We start from the raw sequence: 24,091 nt of genomic DNA on the forward strand, positions 1-24,091 counted from the left end.
ACTAAGTAAGCTTCCTACCAAGGCTGGGGGATGGCTTTTTCTGATCAAAGCTGTTTAGGATTATTTTTAAGAAACACTTTTTAAAATATTTTATTATATTAATGTGATCTGAATGTTGCAAGATATTTTTTGTTTTCAGATGACAAAACTTTTGTAAAGTATCTGAGAACCCGGAGGTTTAATAGGAATCTACAAAGAAAACAAACTATTTGACCCCGAGTTACCAATTAACAGTATCTCTCTGTGTTCTAGAAATAAAGAAAGAAATTACAAAAAAAGGGCAAGAGAGATAGCTCCCTCTACATATCAATCATTCCCAGTTTTGGTTTTAAATTGCAAATCCTTACACTCATAAATTTTGGGTGATGTAAAGTGATGAAAGCTCCACCTCTTTTTCAGAAATCTTCAGACTCTCCTCATATAAAACTTGTAGAAGAGCCAGGCTCTGAAGTATATAAAGTTTTTTCCCCCTATTCGTTAAACAGGAGGATAAAAGAATACCACACTTTGTAAGGATGTCAAATGCTCCGTCATTGGATATCCCTGAAGTTCTTAAAGAAGATGACAGACCGAAGTGGGATAATAAATTGCAGTATATTTTAAGCTGTGTTGGATTTGCAGTAGGCTTGGGAAATGTGTGGAGATTTCCATACTTGTGTCAAATATATGGAGGAGGTAAGAGCAAGTTGGGATCTTTGTCAGAAATTAAACATAGAATACTAATTTAATAGTATATAAAAAGCATGAATGGGCAGGGAAAATATGTTAATATCTAATATTCTATTTTTGCTTTTTTAATGTAACCTTTTCCACAAAGTAGAATAGCTTTCTCACTGTGTGAAAATTATATTTTAAAAAGATATATTGATTTAGGAAATGTCCACAAACTAGGAATACTTTACAGTAATCATGAATTAGGAAAAATAAATGTTAAAACTTTTTATAGACAATTTCTCATTATTACAGCTGTGCCATCAGAGCAGATTTAAACTTAGTACTATGAGCTTAATTAAAAAGTGACACTTTGGAAAAGTGTCTGGAAGGCCTTTTGAAATCTTCCTTTCTTTAGGAAAATTAAACCAATTGCTTCCTAATGCCATGCCTCATCAAAAGACAACTCAATTAAAATTCTAAATTATAAGTAAAATAAAATTGTATTTTAAATATATATCTTTAAATTATTTTAAGAAATGTTTGTTCACTATTGGATATTAAATGTCTTAATACAAGTTGAAAAGGGCAACTGTATTGACATAATGTACTCATACTTCTGTGAGGCATTTGATTTTAGTATTGCACAATTAATACTACACAAAAATAAATGTAGCCCATATTAAGTGGATTCACAACTGTTCAAAAGTAACTGCACCTGGAGAATCATCATAAAATGAGGTGTTTTTAGTGGGGTCACACAGGGATTTAGTTTTGGGCCAATGTTATTCAATATCTTTCTCAATAACCTGTGTAATGCTGATGCCTTTGGGTTGATCATCATCCTCATCAGCGAATCAAACCTGGCACTTCTGGATCTTAATATAGAGCCACTACTACTTCAGCTGAAAGATTCAGCTATCCTATGCTAAGGCTGTAGAAGGCTCACCAATGTCTGTGTGATTTAGTCCCCACCAGAAGGGAATACAGTGCCACGGTGAGTGGACATGGCTTACATCTGGTAAATGTATAAAATCCATGCCAGTACAGTTTGCAGATGACACAAAACACGGAGTGTTAAATGAGCAATCAGGATTGTTTGGTAAACTAACTTTAGTTGAATAATATGCCTTTTGGTAGAGCTAAATACAAGATCAGACATCTGAGAACCAAGAATGTAGGTCACACTTATAGGATGGGGGTACTCTGGAAACAAGTGGCTCAGAAAGCTATTTAGGTGGCATGGTGGATAACTAAGTGAACGTAAGCTTCCAATGCAATGTAGTGTTTAAGAGTATAAACACTTGGAAGTATAAGCAGAGAACTATCAAGTAAATGTAGGGAGGTGTTATTACAACTAAATCGAGCATTAGTGAGACCATTTTTGAAATGGTATGCGTGATGGGTTGGATCACAGAAACCCCCTTGGGGCTGCCAACTGATGTGCCAAGACTACTTCTTCCCCTGCTTTCCCGCCCTGGCAGCTTGGGACTTGAGTGCCCTGCATGGTTTGAGCCAGACCCGCTAGGCTGCTTCAACCCAGGCCCAGGTCTGAACCATGTCCCCTAACAACTGTAGGCTTAATTGAAAGCAGTTTAAGAAATGTTCCTGTCTTTAACACTCAGATGCCCAATTCCCAATGGGGTCCAAACCCCAAATAAATCCGTTTTACCCTGTATAAAGCTTATACAGGGTAAACTCATAAATTGTTCCCCCTCTATAACACTGATAGAGAGGTATGCACAACTGTTTGCCCCCCCCCCGCCGCCCCAGGTATTAATACATACTTTGATTAATTAATAAGTTAAAAGTGATTTTATTGAATACAGAAAGTAGGATTTAAGTGGTTCCAAGTAGTAACAGACAGAACAAAGTGAATTACCAAGCAAAATAAAATAAAACATGCAAGTCTAAACCCAATACAGTAATAAAACTGAATACAGATAAAATCTCACCCTCAGAGATGTTTCAATAAGTTTCTTTCACAGACTGGATGCCTTCCTAGTCTGGGCACAATCCTTTCCATCTCTCTGGGTCCCGTCCCCCCCAATGGAAAAGCACCAGGTTCAAGATGGACCCCAGCACCAGGTGACATGGCCACATCTCCTGTGAGACTCCAAGGCTTCATTCCTCCCAGCCTGACTCACAATTGTCCTGGCTGATGGGAGCCATCAAGATTCCAAACCACCACCAATGGCCCACACCCTGCATAATCACAATAGGATCTCAGAGCCACACTTCACACTTCCAGCTTCAGACACAAGAGTGATACATTTACACAAACAGGATGACCACACTCAGCAGATCACAAGCTCTGCAATGATACTCCACAAGAGATCCTCCACACGAAGCACATTCCAGCCACACCACATCCACACTCACCAGCACACCTTCACAGAATCATATCGAGTGCAACATCACAGTACACACACCTTTTAAAAAGTAAGCCGAAAAATTTGAAAGGGTGCAAAAATGAGCTACAAGAATGCTTCAAGGTCTGGAAAACCTGCCTTACAGTGAGAGACTTAAAAAGGTCAATACAGTAGCTCACAGAGAAGGTTAAGAGGTGACTTACTGATGATTTATATGAAAGCAGTAGGTGTGATGGCTAGAAGCAGAAACTAGACAAATTTAGATTAAAACATTGTTTTTTACAGTAAGGATTGTTAGCCATTAGAACAACACCCCAGAGATATGGTGGATTCTCTGTGATTTGAAGTCTTTAAATCAAGTCTAGATATCTTTCTAAAAAGATATGCTCTGGCTCAACCAAAAGTTATGGGCTTGATTCAAGAATCACATTGAAATTCTATGGCCTGTGTCATGCAGGAGGCCAACCTATGTAACCTATCAATTTAATCAGCCTCTGACCCAGATGACTGGAGGATAGCTAATGCAACATTGATTTCTAAAAAAAGGCTCAAGAGGCAACTCTGGCAATTACAGACTGGTATGTCTAACTTCAGTACCAGAGAAAGTATTGAAACTATAGTAAAGAACAGAAATATCAGACACATCGATGAATACAATATGTTGAGGAAGAGTCAACACGCCTTTTGTAAGGGGAATTTTGCCTCACCTATCTATTAGAATTCTTTGAGGATATAAACAAGCATGTGGGCAAGGGTGATCCAGTGGATACAGTGTACTTGGGCTTTCAGAAAGCCTTTGACAAAGCCCCACACCAAAGGCTTGTAAGCAAAGTAAGCTGTCATGGGTCAGTTTTCACAATGGAGCAAGGTAAAACTGGGTTACTGGACCACAAAATGGCATATGAAATTCAATATTGATGAGTGCAAAATATGGTATATTGGAAAACATAATGCCAACTATACATATAAAATATTGGGGTCTAAATTAGCTCTTACCACTCAAGAAAGAGCTCTTGGGTCATTGTGGATAGTTCTCTGAAAACGTCTGCTCAATGTACAGCAGCAGTCAAAAAAGCTAACAGAATGTTAAGAAACATTAGGAAAGGGACAGATAATGAAACAGAAAATATCATAATGCCACTATATAAATCCATGGTATGCCCACACCTTAAATACTGTGTGCAGTTCTGGTTGCCCCATCTCAAAAAAGATATTTTAGAATTGGAGAAGGTATAGAGAAGGTCAACTACAGTGATTAGGAGTATGGAACAGTTTCTATACAAGGAGAGATTAAAAAGAGTGGGATTGTTCTGCTTAGAAAAGAGATAACTAAGGGAGGATATGACAGAGGTCTATAAAATTATGAATGGTGACAAGAAAGTGAATAGGAAAATGTTATTTTGCCCTGCACATAACACAAGAACCAGGGGACATCCAATGAAATTAATAGGCAGCAGATTTAAAACTAACATAAGAAATTATTTCTTCACACAACACACAGTCAACCTGTGGAACTTGTTGCTAGGGGGTGTTGTGAAGGCCAAATGTATAACTGGTTTCCAAAAAGAATTAGATAAGTTCATGGAGGATAGGTGCATCAGTGGCTATGAGCCAAGTTGGTCAAGGACACAGCCCCATGCTTGGGTATCTCTAAACCTCTGATTGCCAGAAGCTGGGACTGGACAACAAGGGATGGATCACTCAGTAATTGCCCTGACTTGTTCATTTCCTCTGAAGCATCTGGCAAGGGCCACTATTGGAAGACAGGATACTGTGCTAGATAGACCATTGTTCTGGCACAGTATGGCTGTTCTTATGTCCTTAAAAATCTATGAATCTTAGTTATTTTATTATTTAAAAATGAACCAGAATATTATTTTCCCAAGTTTACAATAGCAGAACTTAGCAATAACATTTAAAAATCACTGGTGTGGCAATGATTGAATACTTTTTTCTCTAATGAATCATATCCTGCCATGGACTCTTATTGGCCTCCAGCTTGGGTTTTTCCCTAAATGGGACTCAGACACCTGGCTAACCCTTTGGGCTTGGTTCCATCTCAATTATGGGGAGAAAAAAAAAAGATTCAATACTCATCCACTTGTACACCAAAATGTATGATCTGTCAGCGTACACTCTGTTACCCTGCATAACTTCCTTTCCTTTCTTACATGCTTTGATAAACTGTGAAAAAGTATCATTCACACCTGCATTAACACTCAAATGAATGGATCCATTCACACCTCAGAGGTTTTGTTTCAGGCTCACTGCAAACATCACTGTATTGGTTACACAGGTCACATTTAAAAATTTATATTTCTTTCTTTCTTTCTTTCTTTCTTTCTTTCTTTCTTTCTTTCTTTCTTTCTTTTTTTTTTTTTTTGAAGAGAGACTGTTCACAATCTGCTGCAAGGAAAAAAAATAACATCTTTGTCCTGAATTGAACTAAATCCAAAGAAAATCTTTCAGCTGAAATACATTTTCATATGCCTCTGCATTTCATGGTTCCATTTTGGACTAGAAGCAGAAGTGTCAAAATGTTATAAGCAAGTCCGTTATTCTGAGATTTATAAACCAATTTTTCAGATTCCAAATTGAACTTCTAAACCTTTTGTATTTTGCTCTTCACTAATTTAAACATAATTAGGACAACTATGAAAAATGGCAGAATTATAAACTTGCATAAATGTCAAACAATGCACATTGACAAAAATAATTGAACTCATACAACAAAAGGCCCTGAACTTGCAGGATCCTCTGAGGAAAACACATTAAGAGCCATTGTGGATACCTCAGTTGAGATGATGTCTTTTTTAATAAGGCCTTTGGGTGCTCTGGGGCGTTACAAGCCAGTAAACCTTATAGCTGTACCTGGCAAATTGGTCGAAACATTTAAAAATAGAAAACAAAACAAATGGAAGATTATGATATTGTGGCCTCTAACCAACACTGTTTCTGCAAAGGGACATTGCATTTAACTACTGTTAGAATTCTCTGAATATATCAAACAGTAGAAGATAAAGGAGAATCAGTTAACATTATTTATTTAGCCTTTACAAGGCATTTGACAAGGTCCCTCAAAATAGGCTACCAACGAAACTAAGTAATCATGGGATGAGAGATAAAGTACTGTCATGTATCTGGCTAAGACAGGAAGCAAAGGGCTTGTGTACACGGTGTGACAGTGTGTACTAGAGGTGTGTGAATTCTAAAGCCCAGCAATGTGTTGCACACTAATTGATCCATGTAGACCCTGCTGGTGCTCACTATCATTAACATTGAAACTGTACTACATTAACTTATAACAGGAAACTTTTCGTTTATGCCAGCTGGATCTATACAGGCCCGTTACTGTGCAACACGTTGGGTGTGCATTAGAATTCACACCTCTGTAGTGAGCATTGAAAAGATTAACAGCGGGGTGCCTTAAGTTTCCATACTATGTCTAGTGCTGTTTAGTGTGTTTATTTATGATCTAGAAAGGGGGTTGAGCAGTAAAATAGCAAAATTTGCAGATTACATAAAGTTATTTAGGTTAAACAATATCCAAAGGGCCTATGAGTAACTTCAGAGAGACCTAAACAAGCTAGGTAGATGGGCAGCACAACAGCAAATGAAATTCAATGATGAAAAATGCATAGTAATGCACACTGAAGGGAAAAAATATACACCTTACAGGATTCTAAGTTAATAGTATCAACTTTGGAAAGGGACCAGGGCATCATTATACACAGCTTAATGTGCAGCTGTGGTCAAAAAAACAAATAAGATATTAGGATTCATAAGGATGGAGAATACTACAGAAAATACTATAATGCCATTACATAAATCAGTGGTACAAACTCATTTTGAGTACTATGTACAGAACTGGTTACCCCCTTGCAAAAAAGATACTGCCACACTGGAGAGGGTCCAGAAAAGGGTGAGAAAAATTATTAGGGACGTGGCCAAACTTTCATTTGAAGAGTGACTGAAAAGAGTGGATAAGAGGGGCATAAAAAGGATATAAAATAGTGAATGGTACAGAAGATAATAGGTTGGGAGATTCTGTTCTCTGTCTCATAACACAAGAACAAAAAGACATTGAATGAAATTAAAAGGTAGCAAATCCAAAATTGACAAAAGGAAATACTTTTTCACACAATGTGCAATTAGACTGTGGAACTAATTGCCATATATAATTAAGGGCAAGAACTGAGCAAGATTCAAAAAGGAATTAGACATTTTATGAGGTTAACAAGAATATCCTGAGTTCGTAGTTAATACTAACAAAATTTTGGAAGGAATATAAAACCTCATATTTCAGGGTTTACACCAATCTCTAACTATTAGGGATTAGAATTAGGGTTCTTCGGGGGTGCAGTTATACCACATCTGCCTACTTAGGGGTTTCTTTCACTTTCCTGTGAAGCATCTGGTACTGGTCGCTGTTGGAGGCAGGCTATTGAACTAGCTGGAACATTATTCTGATCAAGTCTGACAATTCCCAAGTGCTTATGACAGGTTTCAGAGTAACAGCCGTGTTAGTCTGTATTCGCAAAAAGAAAAGGAGTACTTGTGGCACTTTAGAGACTAACCAATTTATTTGAGCATGAGCTTTCGTGAGCTACAGCTCACTTAAGTGCTTATGTTGTCTACCCAGCACACAGCAGCAGTCAGAAAAAAAAAAGTAGAGTGAGCTAGATATTTTTAAAAGGGATTGAAAAATATTGAGGTGTGATGCTTTGCAATTCCATAGTTACACCAGTGCAAAGTTGGTATAAAATGATATAATGATGTAGTAATTTATATCCACTTTGCATTGTTGTAAGCAATGACACAAAGTTACAGTGGTGAATAAGCTCTACTATATTGAACTGTAATCAGTGCTCCACACTTGAAGTTCCAGTTTGGTTACTTTACCTTAAGAAAAATAAAGTCATGAGACTAAAAAAGGTGTGGTGACATGGTGCGGCCTTGCACAGCACCTGACCTACCATTTGCTGCTCCATCCGAGGCATGGCTGGGTGCCCCTCTTCCTGTTGTCTATTACCTTCATTCTCTTTAGGTTATGAGCCCTCCATACCTCTGACTATCTATAATAAAGAATTATACAAACTAGGTGTTTCTTGTGCATTCAGAAACTCCCAAGATTATTTATTCTGAAAAGTAGAAATTAGAAGATGTTTTGCAGATTATAGTGAAAAAAAATGATGGCCACAAGATTTATCAAGATAAATAAATAACATGGCTAGATTGATTTATTTAAGTCTTGTTAATTTCAGACTAAAATGTGACTTTGGGTGGGATTTTCAAAAGCACTCACTCAAACAACTTAGAAGCACAAGTCCCATTGACTTTCAATGATTTAGGAACATAAATCCCATTTATGTACTTTTGAAAAAAATCTCATCTTTCAAACCCAGCCCTGAGCAAGGAATGCACTTGGCCATATGAAATCCTATAAAGCATTGTACCTCAGAGCCAGCCTATCCTGGGGATATCTGTGCCAATGTAGGTACAACACTGTAAACCCTTAGTGTAGCTGCAATGTACCCGTGCAGTGTAGCCTAATTTGAACCTGGCATAGACAGGCCCTGAGGCACAGTGCCTTCCAAGGCATAAACTGCAATTCCCACAAGTGGTTCAGGTTTGAGTTTTATTCAAGTGTTTGGAAATCAGAGGCTATATTTTTCCTCATCTTTAAGTGCTCTACCAAACAAGAGATAAAAAGCAGGAACATATTTTCGATTAATGTCAATTGCTTCTCATCAGACCTCTGAACCTTATTCACGGCAATTTGTGTTACTAGGTAACTTGGGTCTAACATGCTCAGCTCAGTACATTTGCAATAACAGAGAAAAACACATTATCGGTGCTGAAACTTTTATCACTCTCTGTCGTTAGTGATTATTTGGGTTTATTGCCTGAGTTAAGTAAATTATTTACTTGCTATGACTAATAGATATGGATGCTGTTTGCCAGAGTAATAGGAGGTAAACAGACAGGATCCCAGGCAACTGGGATTGTAAAAGATGATTTTTAAAGACCCTGTTATGTACTTTGGAACTTAAAATTGACACATGAAAAAAGGTTTTTTAAATAACAAATATGTATTGTGATTTGGAAAATATGTAGGACTTGAAAAGAAGTAGCTAGTCTAACAGCAACTTGGTGCAGTGTTTTATTTCTGATTATAGCCTACCATAGGTATGCCTGCCTCAAGCAAAAGTCCTCAGTAAGAGAGCTTATGGGTCATATCAACTATTACTACTGCACCTAAGCCCAGGCATGTGCCCTTACAGGATGAATTAAAAAAAATTACCATTCATGCAAACAGCAAGTTTTATTCTGGGGAAATAAAGTCACATTTTTCACCTTGGCATTCAAATCCCATTAGGGATGCAGTGCTACATTGCACCCAAACAACTGCTTTAGAAATCCCTATGGCCTACCTTATCCTCTGGCCTGATTTTGAACTAGCTGTCACAAAATACAAGAGTGTCTGAAATAAAACAGATTCCTTATATTCTCAGCAGTGAAATATGACCTATACATATGAAGTTCATTAGTTGTTTCAGTAAATGGATTAGATCTTGAAAGTGAAAATTATGAAGTTATTGGAGGTAGAATAGATGTCTAACTTGCTCCTGCTTCTGGCCAAGTTTGAGACTCAGGAGGCCTCCATTTTACTGTAGGGGAAGAGAGAGGTTAAAATTCAAGTGTACCTTTTTCAGAGGTGAAAGTAAGCTGGTCCGGTCCGGTCCGGAGTACCGGTAAAAAAAGATGCAGTAGTGTACTGGCAAATAAGTGGAGCATTCAGTACTGGCTTACTTTCACCTCTTTTGGCTGCAGAACAAAAAGTTCAAACTAAAAGCTAATAAAAGCTTGGAAAGGGAAAACTCACTGTCAAATTTGTTTGTTGTTTCTCTCCCTCTCCTCCTCCAGCCAGGCTGCCGAGGTGGCTAGGCTCCCTGTTCCCCTGACCCCCGCACTCAGCAGGGGCTGCGGGGGCTCCCCTCTAACTTGTAGCAGGGAGCAGGAGGGAGAAGCCTCCCCAGGTAGCCTGCTGCCTGCATAAGAACAGTTTAAATTGAGCTGTTCACTCCCCACAGTCTGAACCAGGGAATGAGGGGCTATTTCTGGCTTCCTTGTTAATTTCACTCAGGGTTGTTGCTGGCAGTGGGGGAGGGGGCGTTGTGTGAGACCAAGGCAGGGGCAGAATACAATAGCCATTTGGCCGCACAGCTTAAAGCCAGAGGTAATAAAAGCCAGTGGAAGGGGAAAACTCACTGTCACATTGGTTTCTCTCTCCCTCCTCCTCCAGCCCCGCTGCGGACAGGGCTAGGCTCAGTGCTTCCCGGAACCCCGCACTCAGCAGGGGCTGCAGCAGCTCCCCTCTAGCTTGTAGCAGGGAGCAGGGGGACTGGCTGAGGGAGAAGCATCCCCAGGATGCCTGCTGTCTGCATAGGAACAGTTTAAACTTGCTGCTCCCTCCCTGGTTCAGACTGGGATTCGGGGCTATTTCTGGCATCCTTGTTAATTTCATTCACAGTTGTTGGGGGGGAGGAAGGTGAGACCAAGGCAGGGGCAGAATACAATAGGCATTTTACTGCACAGCTTAAATCCAGAGCTAATAAAAGCCAGTGGAAGGGGAAAACTCACTGTCACATTGGTTTCTCTCTTCCCTCTTCCTCCAGCCAGGCTGCCCCACGCTGCTAGGCTCCCCGTTCCCCTCCCCCACAGCAGGGGCTGCAGCGGCTCCCCTCCAGCTTGTAGCAGGGAGCAGGGGGACTGGCTGAGGGAAAAGCCTCCCCAGGATGCCTGCTGTCTGCATAAGAACAGTTTAAATTTAGCTGTTCACTCTGTGGTCTAAACAGGGAATTAGGGGCTATTTCTGGCTTTCTTGTTAATTTCACTCAAGGTTGTTGGGGCGGGGGGTACCAAAGCCTGGGCAGTTCTTTTCTGCCCCCTGAATGAGGCGATCTTCAATAATATAATACACAAAAAATACAATCAAAATCAGGAACCATTTCCAAGTTCAACTCTATCCCATTCCCTCCCCAGCAGGGGTTCATGATTGTGATGTCTAAACTGCTTGCAGATCCTCTTTGAAATGTTACTGTTTAAAAAAAAAACATGGAGAACATGATGGGAAGATGTGTTCTGATGATCGGGGTTTATTTTGGGCAAAACAATTTTGGAAAACAACTAAAGATTCAAGGGGAAAGCAAATAGCCCTGTTGCTGGCACAGAGTGCCCGAGGCAAGCAACAGGTGGGTTTGTTGCCCCCTGTGCGCTGCACCAATGACCACAATGGGGTGGAGAAGCAGAGAGTTTTATTTGAAGCTTTAGATATGGCGCAGGGAGACTGAGCTGTTTTAAATCCTGCAGCCCCAAATGCAGATTACATTATACAATTTATACCTTTTTTTTATTTAATTACACAAGCATATACAACCAATTACCTGTTGCCCCGTACAATACCGTAGCCAATTAGCTAAAGCAGCTAGTTATGTTTTTTTTTTATTAGCATTGCTTGAGACTTGCCTTATTTGGTTATATTTATTACTAGTTTTTGCTAAACATTTTTTTTATTTATATGTTTTTTTGGCCGAAGCTGGTTTTGGCTAGCGAGCCGTGTGCAAACCTGTCTGTTTGTGTGCTAGCTTTTTCATAGTTTTGCAGGGTTACAGAAAGTTCAAGGAACGGAGGGGCTTCAGTTTGCCTGAGCCTAGAGCAAGAGGGCTTCATCGACACTCATGGTCTTCTACCCTCCCGAGTTACCTAGAGCAGTGCCCAGTGTTACCAACAACTTCCTTCTTTGAGAACACTTAATAAGCTTGTGACTGAGTTTTTTTATATTTTAAGGACAACAAGTGATTAAGCGCTGAGGAGTTAGAAATCTTAACAAGAGGATATAATGGGGTTTCTGTGGAGCGGGAGGCACAAAGTTTATATATGAGTGCCTTACAACAGGCAAGCAAGAGGAGAGTGATAATACACAACACGGCACTTGTGAACAGGAGACGAACAATGCCTCCCCCCAGGTCAGGCAGCCATCCCCAGAGTGAGTCAAAAATAGTGAGCTTTTTTTTCTGGGCTTTTTACTAGTTAAGAGCCTGTTTGGCTGACAGGATGTGCTTGTTAATATTCTGTGAATTTTTTGGGACATACGTACAGCATTTATTTTTAATAATGGCACACACCCCGCCCTGTGCATCTAAAAGGTGATCTAGGGCCTGGCGGTTTTGCAGGGACAACAATTGGAGTTGATAAAGTTCCGTGTTGAGGCTCCTTTTTATGGCTAAGGTATTATTGGTGAACTTGGTGAGGAATACAGAGAGCTGGCGATAGAGCTTGGCCAATTTACCCACCTTATATGCTGGGATAAGGATTATACTGAATTTATTTTTTTTTACTAATGGGTATGGGGGTGGCATACAGGGACCGCTGATGCCGGGGACGGCTCGACGGGAGTTGGGCCATGACCTGAAGGGGAGGGGTAAGGTATTCCAAATAACAGCTTTTGTGCCAGTGGTGGGGTAGCCATTTATAGGCTGAGTTACTACAGACATAAAAGGACTGTTTATTAGCTACCATGCCATTGTAGCTTAATTTGTTGACTGCGGCTTTTAAGGGGGTATAATATTGAAGCCCTTTGCCTGTGTTTTGGCTAGCACTATTAAATAGAGGGATAGTGGTATTTGCGGAAGGGGACAAATAAAACTGACAGGTACTATTACCAGCGAACTAGGTATGGTTAGCAGTGGCTTTTTGGCGATAACAAAGGAGGCCCAAGGGGACGGAGCGTAGCTGGATGGATTTGGGGGCATGGGTCGCATTCCAGTAGGGTTTCCAGGGATTAGTGTTGCTGCTAAACTTGGCCTTTTTAGTACAGTTTTTTGTTAATGTGGGCTGTGTTTGCAACTGAGTGGTGTTTGCTTTTAACTATTTGTTACAGAGGTCTGACCAGTTGTGGGGGGTCGCCCTTCAAGGGAAGCCGGCCGCATGGTAGGGAATCTGGGAACATATTTAGCAGTTGGAAAGATTAAATTTACGGTCAAAGGCTATTTTGAGGGCCTTATAGGTATTTACATTTAGGTTAACGGTTTTTATTTATTTTTTAGAGAGAGAGATATGGGGAATACTAGGCAAATGACACTTACTATGAGGGACCTTATGGTGTATATGCCCCTTTAGGCCCCCCTCCCGTGCTTATGTTTTTTTAAACAATAATTTGAGTTTAAGATTATTGGAGGGTGAAATGGTGATGAGCTGGACGGTCCACCGTTCTGCTGGTGGAGGAGTAGGCACCGCCTTCAGGCAAGAGTGATGGATTTAGTTTTTGTGTTTTTTGACCTTTGCTGCCGTGTGGGAAACCAGCAGGACGGTGTGGGGTCCCTATTACTTTTTTGGAGAGGCTTGTTTTTTTAGGTACGAACAAGCATGGAGTCACCTGACTGCAAGGAGTGGACAGGGGCATTCAGTGGAAGAGACTGGAAGTCTTTGGTATACTTGTGGAGAGAAGAGAGAACAGCAGACAGAGAGCACATATACTGAGACAAAAAACTACACTTTATTTCTTATTTTTTTGCTAGAACCGGTGTCTCATTTATAGGCTATGCCCTTTTAAACATAATTTTAAAGGGACTAAGCCCTAATTTACCCTTTGGGAGAGCGCGGACGCAGAGCAGGACAAAGGGCAGAGCATCAGGCCATTGCAGGGAGGCTTCTTGGCACACTTTTGAGAGGTGTCGCTTAAGGGTTTGATTGGAACCCTTTATTACGCCACTGGCCTGCGGTCTTTATGGCGTATGGAGTTTTCAGGGGATCTGTAAGGCATCTGAGATGTTTTGAATGATCTGTGATGTGAAGTGCGTTTCATTGTTAGATTCCATTCATTGGGGCAGTCCGAAGCGGGGAATAATTTTTTTAACGAATTTGAGGGCCACTGTTTTGGCAGTGCAATTACGGCATGGGAAGGCTTTAGGCCATCCGCTGAATCGATTCACCAAGAAGAGGAGATATCTGAACCCTTGGGTCTGGGGAAATTTAGTAAAATTTATTTGCCATACTAGTCCAGGGCCTGGAGTGGGTTTCAGGTTAGCTGGTGTTACTGGATGTCCCGGCCGAGGGTTATTTTTTTGACAGACTAAACAGTCAGCTTGTATCTGGGTAGCCAGGGGTCGGAGTCCAGAAGCCAATAAGTATTTTTTTATTAGCTGGATAAGGGCTTCTTTGCCGGCGTGAGTGGTTTGGTGTAGCTGCTGCAGTAGTGGCCGGATCAAGCTCTTTGGTAGGAGGATATTTTGCGGGGGCGGAATGAAGCCATTTTTTTTTTGAAGACCGAGTTTGTTAGCTAGTTTTTTTTTCCAGAGTACTGAGGGGTCGGAAGCTCCCCCACTGATGGGATAAGGGCATGCATGTGGGCATCCTTAGTTTCTGGTGGAGTCAGGGTGGCGGCATGCTTGGCTTTTTTGTTTGTCTGGGCGTTGCCCCTGGCCATGTCTTGATTTTTTTGATGGGCTTTGCAGTGCACCACCGCTTCTTTTGAGGGGAGTTGTACGGCTTCTAGGAGCTGGAGAATTTGGGGCCCATACTTGACTGGGGAGCCTTGGGCCGTTAGCATTCCCCTTTGCTTCCACAGGCCAGAATGAGCATGTAGCACTTCAAAAGCATATTTTGAATCGGTAAAAATGTTGACCCGCTTTCCCTTTGACAGTTTGAGCGCACGGGTCAGGGCTACTAGCTCAGCAAGCTGGGCAGAGGTCCCGGTGGGCAACCCTTCGGCCTTTATGGTATCATGGAGGGTCACGACAGCATAACCCGCCCTCCTTTGCTTATTTATGATAATGCTGCTACTATTAGTGTACCACTTATAATTTGCATTTGGGAGGGGTTGATCCTTTAAGTCCTGGCGGCTGGAGTATTGGGCATTTATAATTTTTAAACAGTTGTGTTTTTGTTTTTTTGTTTTTGGCAAAAAGGTGGCTGGGTTAAGGGAGGGGCAAGGCTGCAGGGTGACCTCGGGGTTTTTTAACAGCTTAGCCTGATATTGAGCTATCCGAGCCTTGGTGAGCCAGACCCCACTCTCAGTGTTTAGCAGGGCTTGGACCACATGGGGAGTATACACTTGCATGACCCCCCCCCCCCAATGTTAGCTTCTTGGTTTCCTTAAGTACTAGGGCAGTGGCTGCGACTGCCCGTAAACATGCTGGCCAGCCCTTGGCAACTTGATTAAGTTGTTTGGAAAAATAGGCCACGGGACGTTTCAAGGTCCCCGACAACTGGGTTAGCACTCCCAGGGCTACCCCTTTTTGTTCATGTATATGCAACTGAAATGGCTTAGAGAGATTCAGCAGACCCAGGGCTGGAGCTTTTATTAGCTTTTTTTTAAAGATTTTAAATGCCTTGTTGGCTTTTGGGGACCAGTGAAAGGGGTCGTGATTTGTTCCCTTGATACAGTCATATAACGGTTTAGTTTATAGTCCAAACTTTGGGATCTATATCCTGCAAAAACCCGCCATACCCAGAAAGGCCATGAGCCGTTTACGAGTACTTGGGGTAGCGTCTTGACATATAGTTTTTTTTTGTTTGAAAGCTGGCGCTCCCCTTGCCGTATGTGAAACCCTAGGTACAGTATTTTTGGGAGGGCGATTTGAGCCTTACTTTGTGCAACCCGATATTTTTGGAGCCCAATATGGTTTAGGAGGCTCACGGTGGCTTCAAGGCAGGGGGATAGGCCCACAGTGGCAATTAACAAATTGTCTATATATTGCAGAAGGAGGACCTCCTTCTTATTGTTCCACATTTTTAGGTTCCTGGCTAAAGCCTGGCCGAAGAGGGTGAGGGAATTCTTAAATCCCTGGGCTAACACTGTTCAGCAAAGTTGCTTTTTAACATTTTTTTTGGTTTTTTTACTTGAAGGAGAAGATCTCCTGAGATGGGGTGTCAACTGGAATGGTAAAGAAAGCGTCTTTCAGATCGAGCACCGAAAAATGGGTATACTGTCCCCCTATAGAAGCCAGTAATGTATATGGGTTCGGGACAAGGGGGTGCAGAGTCTTAACCCGTTTATTTACCGCCCTTAGGTCTTGTACCAGTTGATACGTGCCATCAGGCTTTTGTACGGGCAGAATGGGAGTGTTCCAGGCTGACTGGCATTCTTGCAGGATGCCGTATGCTTGGAACTGGTCTATAGTCTCCTGCAGACCTTTTTTGGCTTTTTTTTTATTGGATACTGTTTGATTTGCACTGGGCTTTTCCCTGGCATGAGCTGAACATTGACGGAGGTTTGGTGGGTGGCCTTTCCTGGGACCCCTGCTGCCCACACTAGGGGGTACACCTGGTCTTTCCACTGGCTTCATTCTGTGGCTTGCATAGCTGAGGGTTTAACTGCAAGGGACATGATCCATGCATTCTTGGGGGGTAAGGTAAGGGTTATTTTATTTTTAGTAAAATGCAGGGTGGCGCCTAGGAGACAAAGCAGATCCCGTCCCAGCAGAGGCGTTGGGCAGTCGGGGAGGTATACCAGCTTATGGGATATAGTTCTGTTTCTTAAAGCGCATTTCGCTGGGACATACACTGGGCACTTGGTGCCTCTGCCTGTGGTGCCCATCATGGTAAGGGAATCTGCTACCGGCAACCAAAGGGGTCGGTTTACGGCAGTTTGTGCCGCTTTAGAGTTTACTAAAAAATTTATATCCGAGCTTTCCACCCCCATTTTTACTCGGGGTTCCAGGGACAGGGCGATCTGTCTCCCCTGACACCTCAATTCCTGCTCCACCACTGCCATTATGGGGACATGCTTCCTTTTTGGGCATTTATTTTTTTAGTGGTTTTTTTTTGGCATAAGGCACACTGGTTGTGACTTAGCCGTCTCTCCTGTGGGCCTGGACGTCCTCGTCCTTGGTTTTTTCTTTCCCGTCCACTGCTACCATTCCAGGGGGGTTTTTTTGTGCCAGCCTGCACTGCTGCTACCAGTATTTTACATTGCCTTTTTTTTTTAGACTATAAGCTCGGTTTGCAGTTTCTAAAATTTGTGCCATAGTCATACCCATTAAGTTTTTTTTTTTTTGCAACTTTTTTTTAATGTTGGGGGCTGCTCGGCTGGTAAAAATGCCTTTTATAATTGCCTCGGTTGCCTGGTCATTGGGGTTTGCGTTAGTATTCTGCTGAATGGCATTCTGAATGCGCTGTAAAAAGGCAACCTGGCTTTTCTTTGGTTTTTGTATTATTTTATATGGTTTGGCCCAATTGTTGTGTCTGACAGCTGAGTGTCAGAGTCCATGCAAAAGTAACTCCTTGTAGGAGGTGAGACGGGTCATGTGTAAGGGGTCATTCGGGTTCCACCTGGGATCTGCTAGGGGGACCACGTCTGCGGCAGCGGGGACATTATTTGGATTCTTTTGTGTCTCTGCCGTGCCTCCTTCCTTGCCTTAGCTTATAACCTGATTTTGCTCCACCTCAGACAACAAGGTTCTTAGGAGGATATTACAGTCGTCCCAGTCTGGCTTGTGACTACTGAGGCACCCCTCGAAGACTGAAATAAACCGGCTTGGGTTTGTTCAGAATTCCCCAGCCTGTGTTTTAAAAGCTGCTAAGTTTACTGGATTGAATGGCACATGGGTGTAAACTTGCATAGTGGTGGCCTGGCACCCGTCTGCCCCTGGGGCGAGCCACAACAGTCCTCGGTAATCAAACGATAGAGTCCCACCAAGGGGGCAATCTCTTAACCCGAGGTGTCCTACCTTATAAGGTGGGGGTGTTTGGGGCCGAAGGGGACACCGAATCTGCCATTACAACATTAGGGAAGTTCTGGGGGCTAACATTAGTTACTACCGGTCTTGTTGGAGTCAAATTACATCTCTGTAGAACATCTGTTTTATTTCTTAAAGTCATAAATGCTTGCGCATACAGATGTTTATTTCATTTACCCATTTGCTGACAAAACAGGACTAATTGGAGGGATCATATTATAATTAATTGACCCTCCTGGTGGGCCACCGTTTCTGGTCCTCTAGCCGATATTGAGGCCAGTCTACTGTACAGAACCTTTTTAATTTGTTTTTTGTTATTGGATCCAATTCAAACACTTTCCAGTTTGCTAGAATGCATTCTAGGGGGCGTGCACCGTGCCCTGCCTGTGGTACTCTGTCCCTGTCCCATATTCCCGGACGACACTTGGGCGTCCCCAGGTTTTAACAGAGAAAGTCCAGATCACTGGACTGTTCCTACCTTTTCCAGGGGACCGGTTCCTCACCATCGCCCGCAGTCACTTCTCCACTATAGGGGCGCGTTGCACCATTGTGCCCTCCGGGGTTGAGCAAATCGCTTCTCCTCTGACGCCTCCCGATGACTCACCGGTGCGCACTGGGCGTCGGGTTGTTGCCACAATCCGTCGACCGCCAGGAGGGGTCCAGGCAAGGCTAAATAGCGAGCCTCGAGCCCCACGTTGGGCGCCAAAACCTGTTGCCGGCACAGAGTGCCCGAGGCAAGCAACAGCTGGGTTCGTTGCCCGGTATGTGTTGCGCCAATGACCACAATGGGGTGGAGAAGAAGAAAGTTTTATTTGAAGCTTTAGATATGGTGCAAGGAGACTGAGCTGTTTTAAATCCTGCAGCCCCGAATGCAGATTACATTGTACAATTTATACTTTTTTAAATTTAATTACACAAGCATATACAACCAATTACCTGTTGCCCCGTACAATACCGTAGCCAATTAGCTAAAGCAGCCATGTTATGTTTTTCCTTATTAGCATTGCTTGAGCCTTGCCTTATTTGGTTATATTTGTTACTAGTTTTTGCTAAACATTTTTTTTTTATTTACATGTTTTTTTGCCGAAGCTGGTTTTGGCTAGCGAGCCGTGTGCAAACCTGTCTGTTTGTGTGCTAGCTTTTCATAGTTTTGCAGGGTTACAGAAAGTTCAAGGAACGGAGGGGCTTCAGTTTGCCTGGGCCTTAGAGCAAGAGGGCTTCATCGACACTCGTGGTCTTCCATCCTCCTGAGTTACCTAGAGTAGTTGCCCAGTGTTACCAATAGCCCCATAGACAAAACCACAAAGGAGGGGAAAACTGGATATTCAGAGAAATTATTGTGCTTCCTTTGAAAGAAATAGTAGTTTTCATTCCACGCTCTTTATATGTTGAATTAAACACCTGAAATGTGCTTAGGACATAGGGGCTCAGATCTCTTTTTGTTTTGTGGGTGTCCCTGTCCTGCAGAGTGCGGAGACTGAAATTGACAAAACTTTCTCTAAGTATCTTGTATATTTCATGGCAGCTATTCTAGTTGCCCTTCATTCACCCCAGTCTTCCCCTACTAATAGCCACCCATTGGTGTACCCCCTGCCCACTTTTATGTGCTTGGGTGGGAGATTAAACAATCCTTGATATCTGACTTGCTAGGAAATAGGGAGCATCTAGGGAAAGTGGAGCACTGGTGGGCATGGCGCAGTGGCTGGCTGGCTGTGGTTTTTGCCTTGGTTACTTACTCCTTGGCAGACCCAGCCCAGTGCCACCTGCTGGCTCTCTGCAGGTAGCAGTCCACAGGGGTTGGTTGCTGGGGTCGCTGCTGGTCAGCGGCAGGCTGCAGCTGCATCGTTTGTGACACATTCGTACACATACATACTGTATGTATTGCTGTCCTTGTGCAAGCAAGTGACCACCGATTGCAGTGGCCAGGCACATTCTCCAGGAGTGCAGCCCATGGGGAGGCGCCAGTGCCCTTTTGAGGGGTGGGGGGACAGGGGAGACAGTGTTTCTGCAGCTAACACCTCAGGACTTCAAGGACAGTGTTTCTGCAGCTAACACCTCAGGAACTTCTGCAAGAGGCAAGGTCTGGCTGGGTACTGTCAGCGCACCTGTGGACACCCACTTTTGGGTCTGCTTAATGGTGTCCACAGGAAAACTTCCAGCCTCAGCAACTGCTACTCTGTCAGGTTGCAGGAGGAGACCCTAGGAGGCAGGGGAGGAGACAGAGGTCTGGGGGGCATGCAGCAGCAACAACACAAGCGATAGGGGGTGGCAGGGGGGCTGCAGCTCCAAGGGGAACCACTACCCACAGCAAAGCCGCCCCAGTCCCTGGCTCAGTCCTGGCATGTGGAAGGTGTGAGTTGGCTAGCCAATGGGGGCAAGAAAGGGGCATCCCTGGGAAGGACTAGATGGAGCAAAGCATCCTTAGAAACTCCCCATTGGGCCATACAGCTGATCTCGCTGCTCTCCCTGTTGTTGCCATGCCTCGAGATGAATGTGCTGCACGTCTGCCCTTTCCAAGCCACAATTTCACATATGGCATTCCACTGAGTATAAGGAGGTCCCACACATGAAATGAATAGCAAGTCGCCACATGACGAGTGGTAAGTACAGTCCGTTTCACTGTAATGATGTTGTTCATCGCACTGAATCCTCTTTCGCAGTCAGTTGCTTGCAGCAAGGGTGTCCACTGCAAGGATGAGTTTTTTAAGTTTACCAGGAATGTTTTTTCCTCCAGAAGCCTTGAATTCAACAAATCCCAAGTGTGTTTCTTGTTGATTGATTCTCAGTTGATCAGCCAATGCTCTTATTTCCTTTTCTCCAAAGTGGGGATTCTCTGGATTCTCTTGCCATTTTTCAGGATTCAAAACTGACAAATTGTTAATTAAGTCCTTATAATTGGAAGCCCTTTCTTCACGTGTGCTTTGATCGGCTTTGTTTGAGGCAGTTGTGAAGAGTTTTGTCCTCATGTTGTCAATGACTGCTTGAATGAATTGAGACGAGTTGATTCTGGGGCTTTTTCCAGCGCCGTTTAATTTGCTGTTTTTGAACATCATGGATTGTTCAGCCTTCTGAGCTTCTTCAGAGTGAATTCCTGGGTCTGTTTTTAGGCTTTCGATTCTCTTGATGTATATTTGCATTAGGTTGTCTGCTTTTGGAATGGTCATGTCTCGTTCTTGTAACATCTCGGACAAGTTCTTCAGTTCTGTCAGCACATCCAGCATTAACGAAAGGTTTCTGATGAAATTTACAGAACACAGCTTTGAGTGTAGTCCTTGAAATTTAATACTTCGCTTCCGATCTTGACAGGTCTTGTGAGGCCATCTCAAAGTGTTTTGCCAAAGCAGGGTATGTTTGCCACACTGCATTGACTGCTCTCCATGTTGACACCACCCACCTTAAATTGAATATTTTGCCGATTTTTTTAAGTACAATGGGTAATTCATTGGCATGAGCACTCAGTTCATGAGAGCTTTCTGGTGATTGACTGTACAAGGAATATAATGCATCCCAAAAGGCCTTACAGTCATTTGTACCTCCGGTGACTTCTTAAGCTTCATCAACAGCAAGTTCCAGTCTATGGTTGAGACAATGCCATAATAGCACATTAGGAAAGTCCATTTGTAGTAGTTTTCCAACACCAGCTTTGACTCCTACATCCACATTTGCGCCGTCACTACAGAAGCTGATCATCACTTCCAATAACAGTTCTTTAGTGAACCCACAACGCAGCAAGCATTTCAAAATTTCCCCTTTAATGGCTGCTGCTGTTGTGCTTTGCTGCTCTATCAAGTCCAGAGGAAATGTAAGAGGCCTCATAATTCCATCTATACTGGCTTTGAAAAAAATGATGAGAGTCGAGTTTCCAGCGAGAGTAGTTGATTCATCGACAAATACTGTAATTTTTGCCTTATTGTTGATGATTTTGTTGACAATTCTCTTTTTCATTTCAGTGGCTATATGATTGATTATGTCTACACAAACTGTTCTACTATGCAACAAATGCCTCATTTCAATTCCGTTGATTTGCTGTAGGTCAATAAGGATCTCGTGGTCACTGAGGGGTTGATTTGTTTTGGCAATGTAGTAGGCTCTTCGGAATACACGAACAGTAGTTTCCAATGCTGCTTCTTCACTTTTAGTGTTCAGATTAAGAAGAGTTTCTTTTTTAGCCATGGCTTGAATTTTTTCAGCCTCCATGTGAGCTGCAGATTTCTTATGTTCATTTATTTTTTGTGAAGAGAAGACAGCTCTGTCTCTTTATTCTTTCCATATGAGGATATTTCACAAGAGGCCCACTTTGGAGAGATGCTAACCCCTCTTGCAGAATGGAGCTTCAAATCTGAAATGTCATGACATACTGTGCACCCAATTTACCGCCTGAAGCAAAAAGCCAGTAGTTTTTCTTTTTGAACTCCTCGAATTGCATTTTTGACCACACAGCAGGGTATGGTGGTGGAGTATCAGCTTTTTTACAGGGCAATTCAGCAGTTTCATTTGTCTCCTTCTTTGTGGTGGCTGCAGCTCACCACATGACATGTAAAAGTGTCAGCATTTTTCTCTGTGGATGACTAGTTACAGCTTCTTCATTTGTTGCTGTTCTTTTTGACTGACAATCCCCCATTTCCTCACTTTTACTTTTAAACATACCTGTTAGGGTCTGTTGAATGTATCTTCTTAGGCGGCATTTTTCCCCCACTTACTGTCCTCCAGCTGTTAATAGACTTGACCAATAAGAAGCAAGCCCGCGCAATTACCATGTGGCGGTATGGCACTCAAAAGCTAACTTTGGAACAGCCACATGAATGTCTTCTTGTGAAAACAAAATCTTCTTGTCTTCCTTGACAGATCTAAATCTACTCTTATTCCAGGTATGTTCTAAATATATATGTCCAGTATGGATGGATCTCACGGAAAAGATAGCTCTTCAGTGTAGGAATCGGACCAACAGCCCCCCAGGGGCAAGATACCATTAAGCAGCACACATTAAGGAGAAGTTCCTGAGCGGCAAGGGTGCAGGGGGCACACCAATATGTGGTTATTAGTAGGAGGAGACTGGGGTGAATGAAGGTCAACTAGAAGAGCTGCCATGAAATATACAAGATACTTAGAGAAAGTTTTGTCAATTTCAGTCTCCGCACTCTGCAGGACACAGACACCCACAAAACAAAAAGAGATCTGAGCCCCTATGTCCTAAGCACATTTCAGGTGTTTAATTCAATATATAGAGAGGGTGGAATGAAAACTATTATTTCTTTCAAAGGAGGCACAATAATTTCCCTGAATATCCAGTTTTCCCCTCCAGTCCCTTTGTGGTTTTGTCTATGGGGCTATTTGCTTTCCCCGTGAATCTTTAGTTGTTTTTTTTTTTATCAAAATTGCTTTACTCAAAATAAACCCCGATCATCAGAACACATCTTCCCACCATGTTCTCCATGTTTTTTTTTTTTAACAGTAATATTTCAAAGAGGATCTGCAAGCAGTTTGGACATCACAACCATGATCCTCTGCTGGGGAGGGAATGGGATAGAGATGAACTTGGAAATGGTTCCTGATTTTGATTGTATTTTTGTGTATTATATTATTGAAGATTGCCTCATCCAGGGGGCAGAAAAGAACTGCCCAGGCTTTGGTACCCCCCGCCCCAACAACCTTGAGTGAAATTAACAAGAAAGCCAGAAATAGCCCCTAATTCCCCAGTTCAGACCACAGAGTGAACAGCTAAATTTAAACTGTTCTTATGCAGACAGCAGGCATCCTGGGGAGGCTTTTCCCTCAGCCAGTCCCCCTGCTCCCTGCTACAAGATAGAGGGGAGCCGCTGCAGCCCCTGCTGAGGGGGCGGGGGAGGTCGGGGAAACAGGGAGCCTAGCCAAGTCAGGCAGCCTGGCTGGAGGAGGAGGGAGAGAGAAACCAATGTGACAGTGAGTTTTCCCCTTCCACTGGCTTTTATTAGCTCTGGATTTAAGCTGTGCAGTAAAATGCCTATTGTATTCTGCCCCTGCCTTGGTCTCACACAACGCCCCTTCCCCTGCTGCCAGCAACAACCCTGAGTGAAATTAACAAGGAAGCCAGAAATAGCCCCGAATCCGCAGAGTGAACAGCTAAATTTAAACTATTCTTATGCAGACAGCAGGCTACCTGGGGAGGCTTCTCCCTCAGCCAGTCCCACTGCTCCCTGCTCCAAGCTAGAGGGGAGCCCCTGCAGCCCCTGCTTAGCGTGAGGGTCCGGGGAACGGGGAGCATAGCCCCGTCAGCAGCCTGGCTGGAGGAGGAGGAGGGAGGACAAGGAGAAATATGTGACTGTGAGTTTTCTGGCTTATTCCAATAGT

At 42.9% G+C, this 24,091-nt stretch overlaps 1 protein-coding gene across 4 annotated transcripts in view; it reads left to right on the plus strand.

Annotated features, from left to right (window-relative positions):
* Positions 1-425: 425 nt before the first annotated feature.
* Positions 426-24,091, plus strand: part of LOC102929953 (sodium-dependent neutral amino acid transporter B(0)AT3) — a 112,303-nt gene continuing 88,637 nt past the window's right edge. For 2 of the 4 annotated variants that reach the window (XM_043540294.1, XM_037893374.2), the window contains exon 1: positions 426-675. In XM_043540294.1, coding sequence (XP_043396229.1) covers positions 516-675 — 160 coding nt within the window. In that variant the 5' untranslated portion in view covers positions 426-515. The remainder of the gene's footprint in view (positions 676-24,091) is intronic. The other 2 variants (XM_007052654.3, XM_043540296.1) reach the window with 1 other exon arrangement.

Source organism: Chelonia mydas, chromosome 2, assembly GCF_015237465.2.
Source record: "Chelonia mydas isolate rCheMyd1 chromosome 2, rCheMyd1.pri.v2, whole genome shotgun sequence".
In the NCBI taxonomy this organism is placed as follows: Eukaryota; Metazoa; Chordata; order Testudines; family Cheloniidae; genus Chelonia; species Chelonia mydas.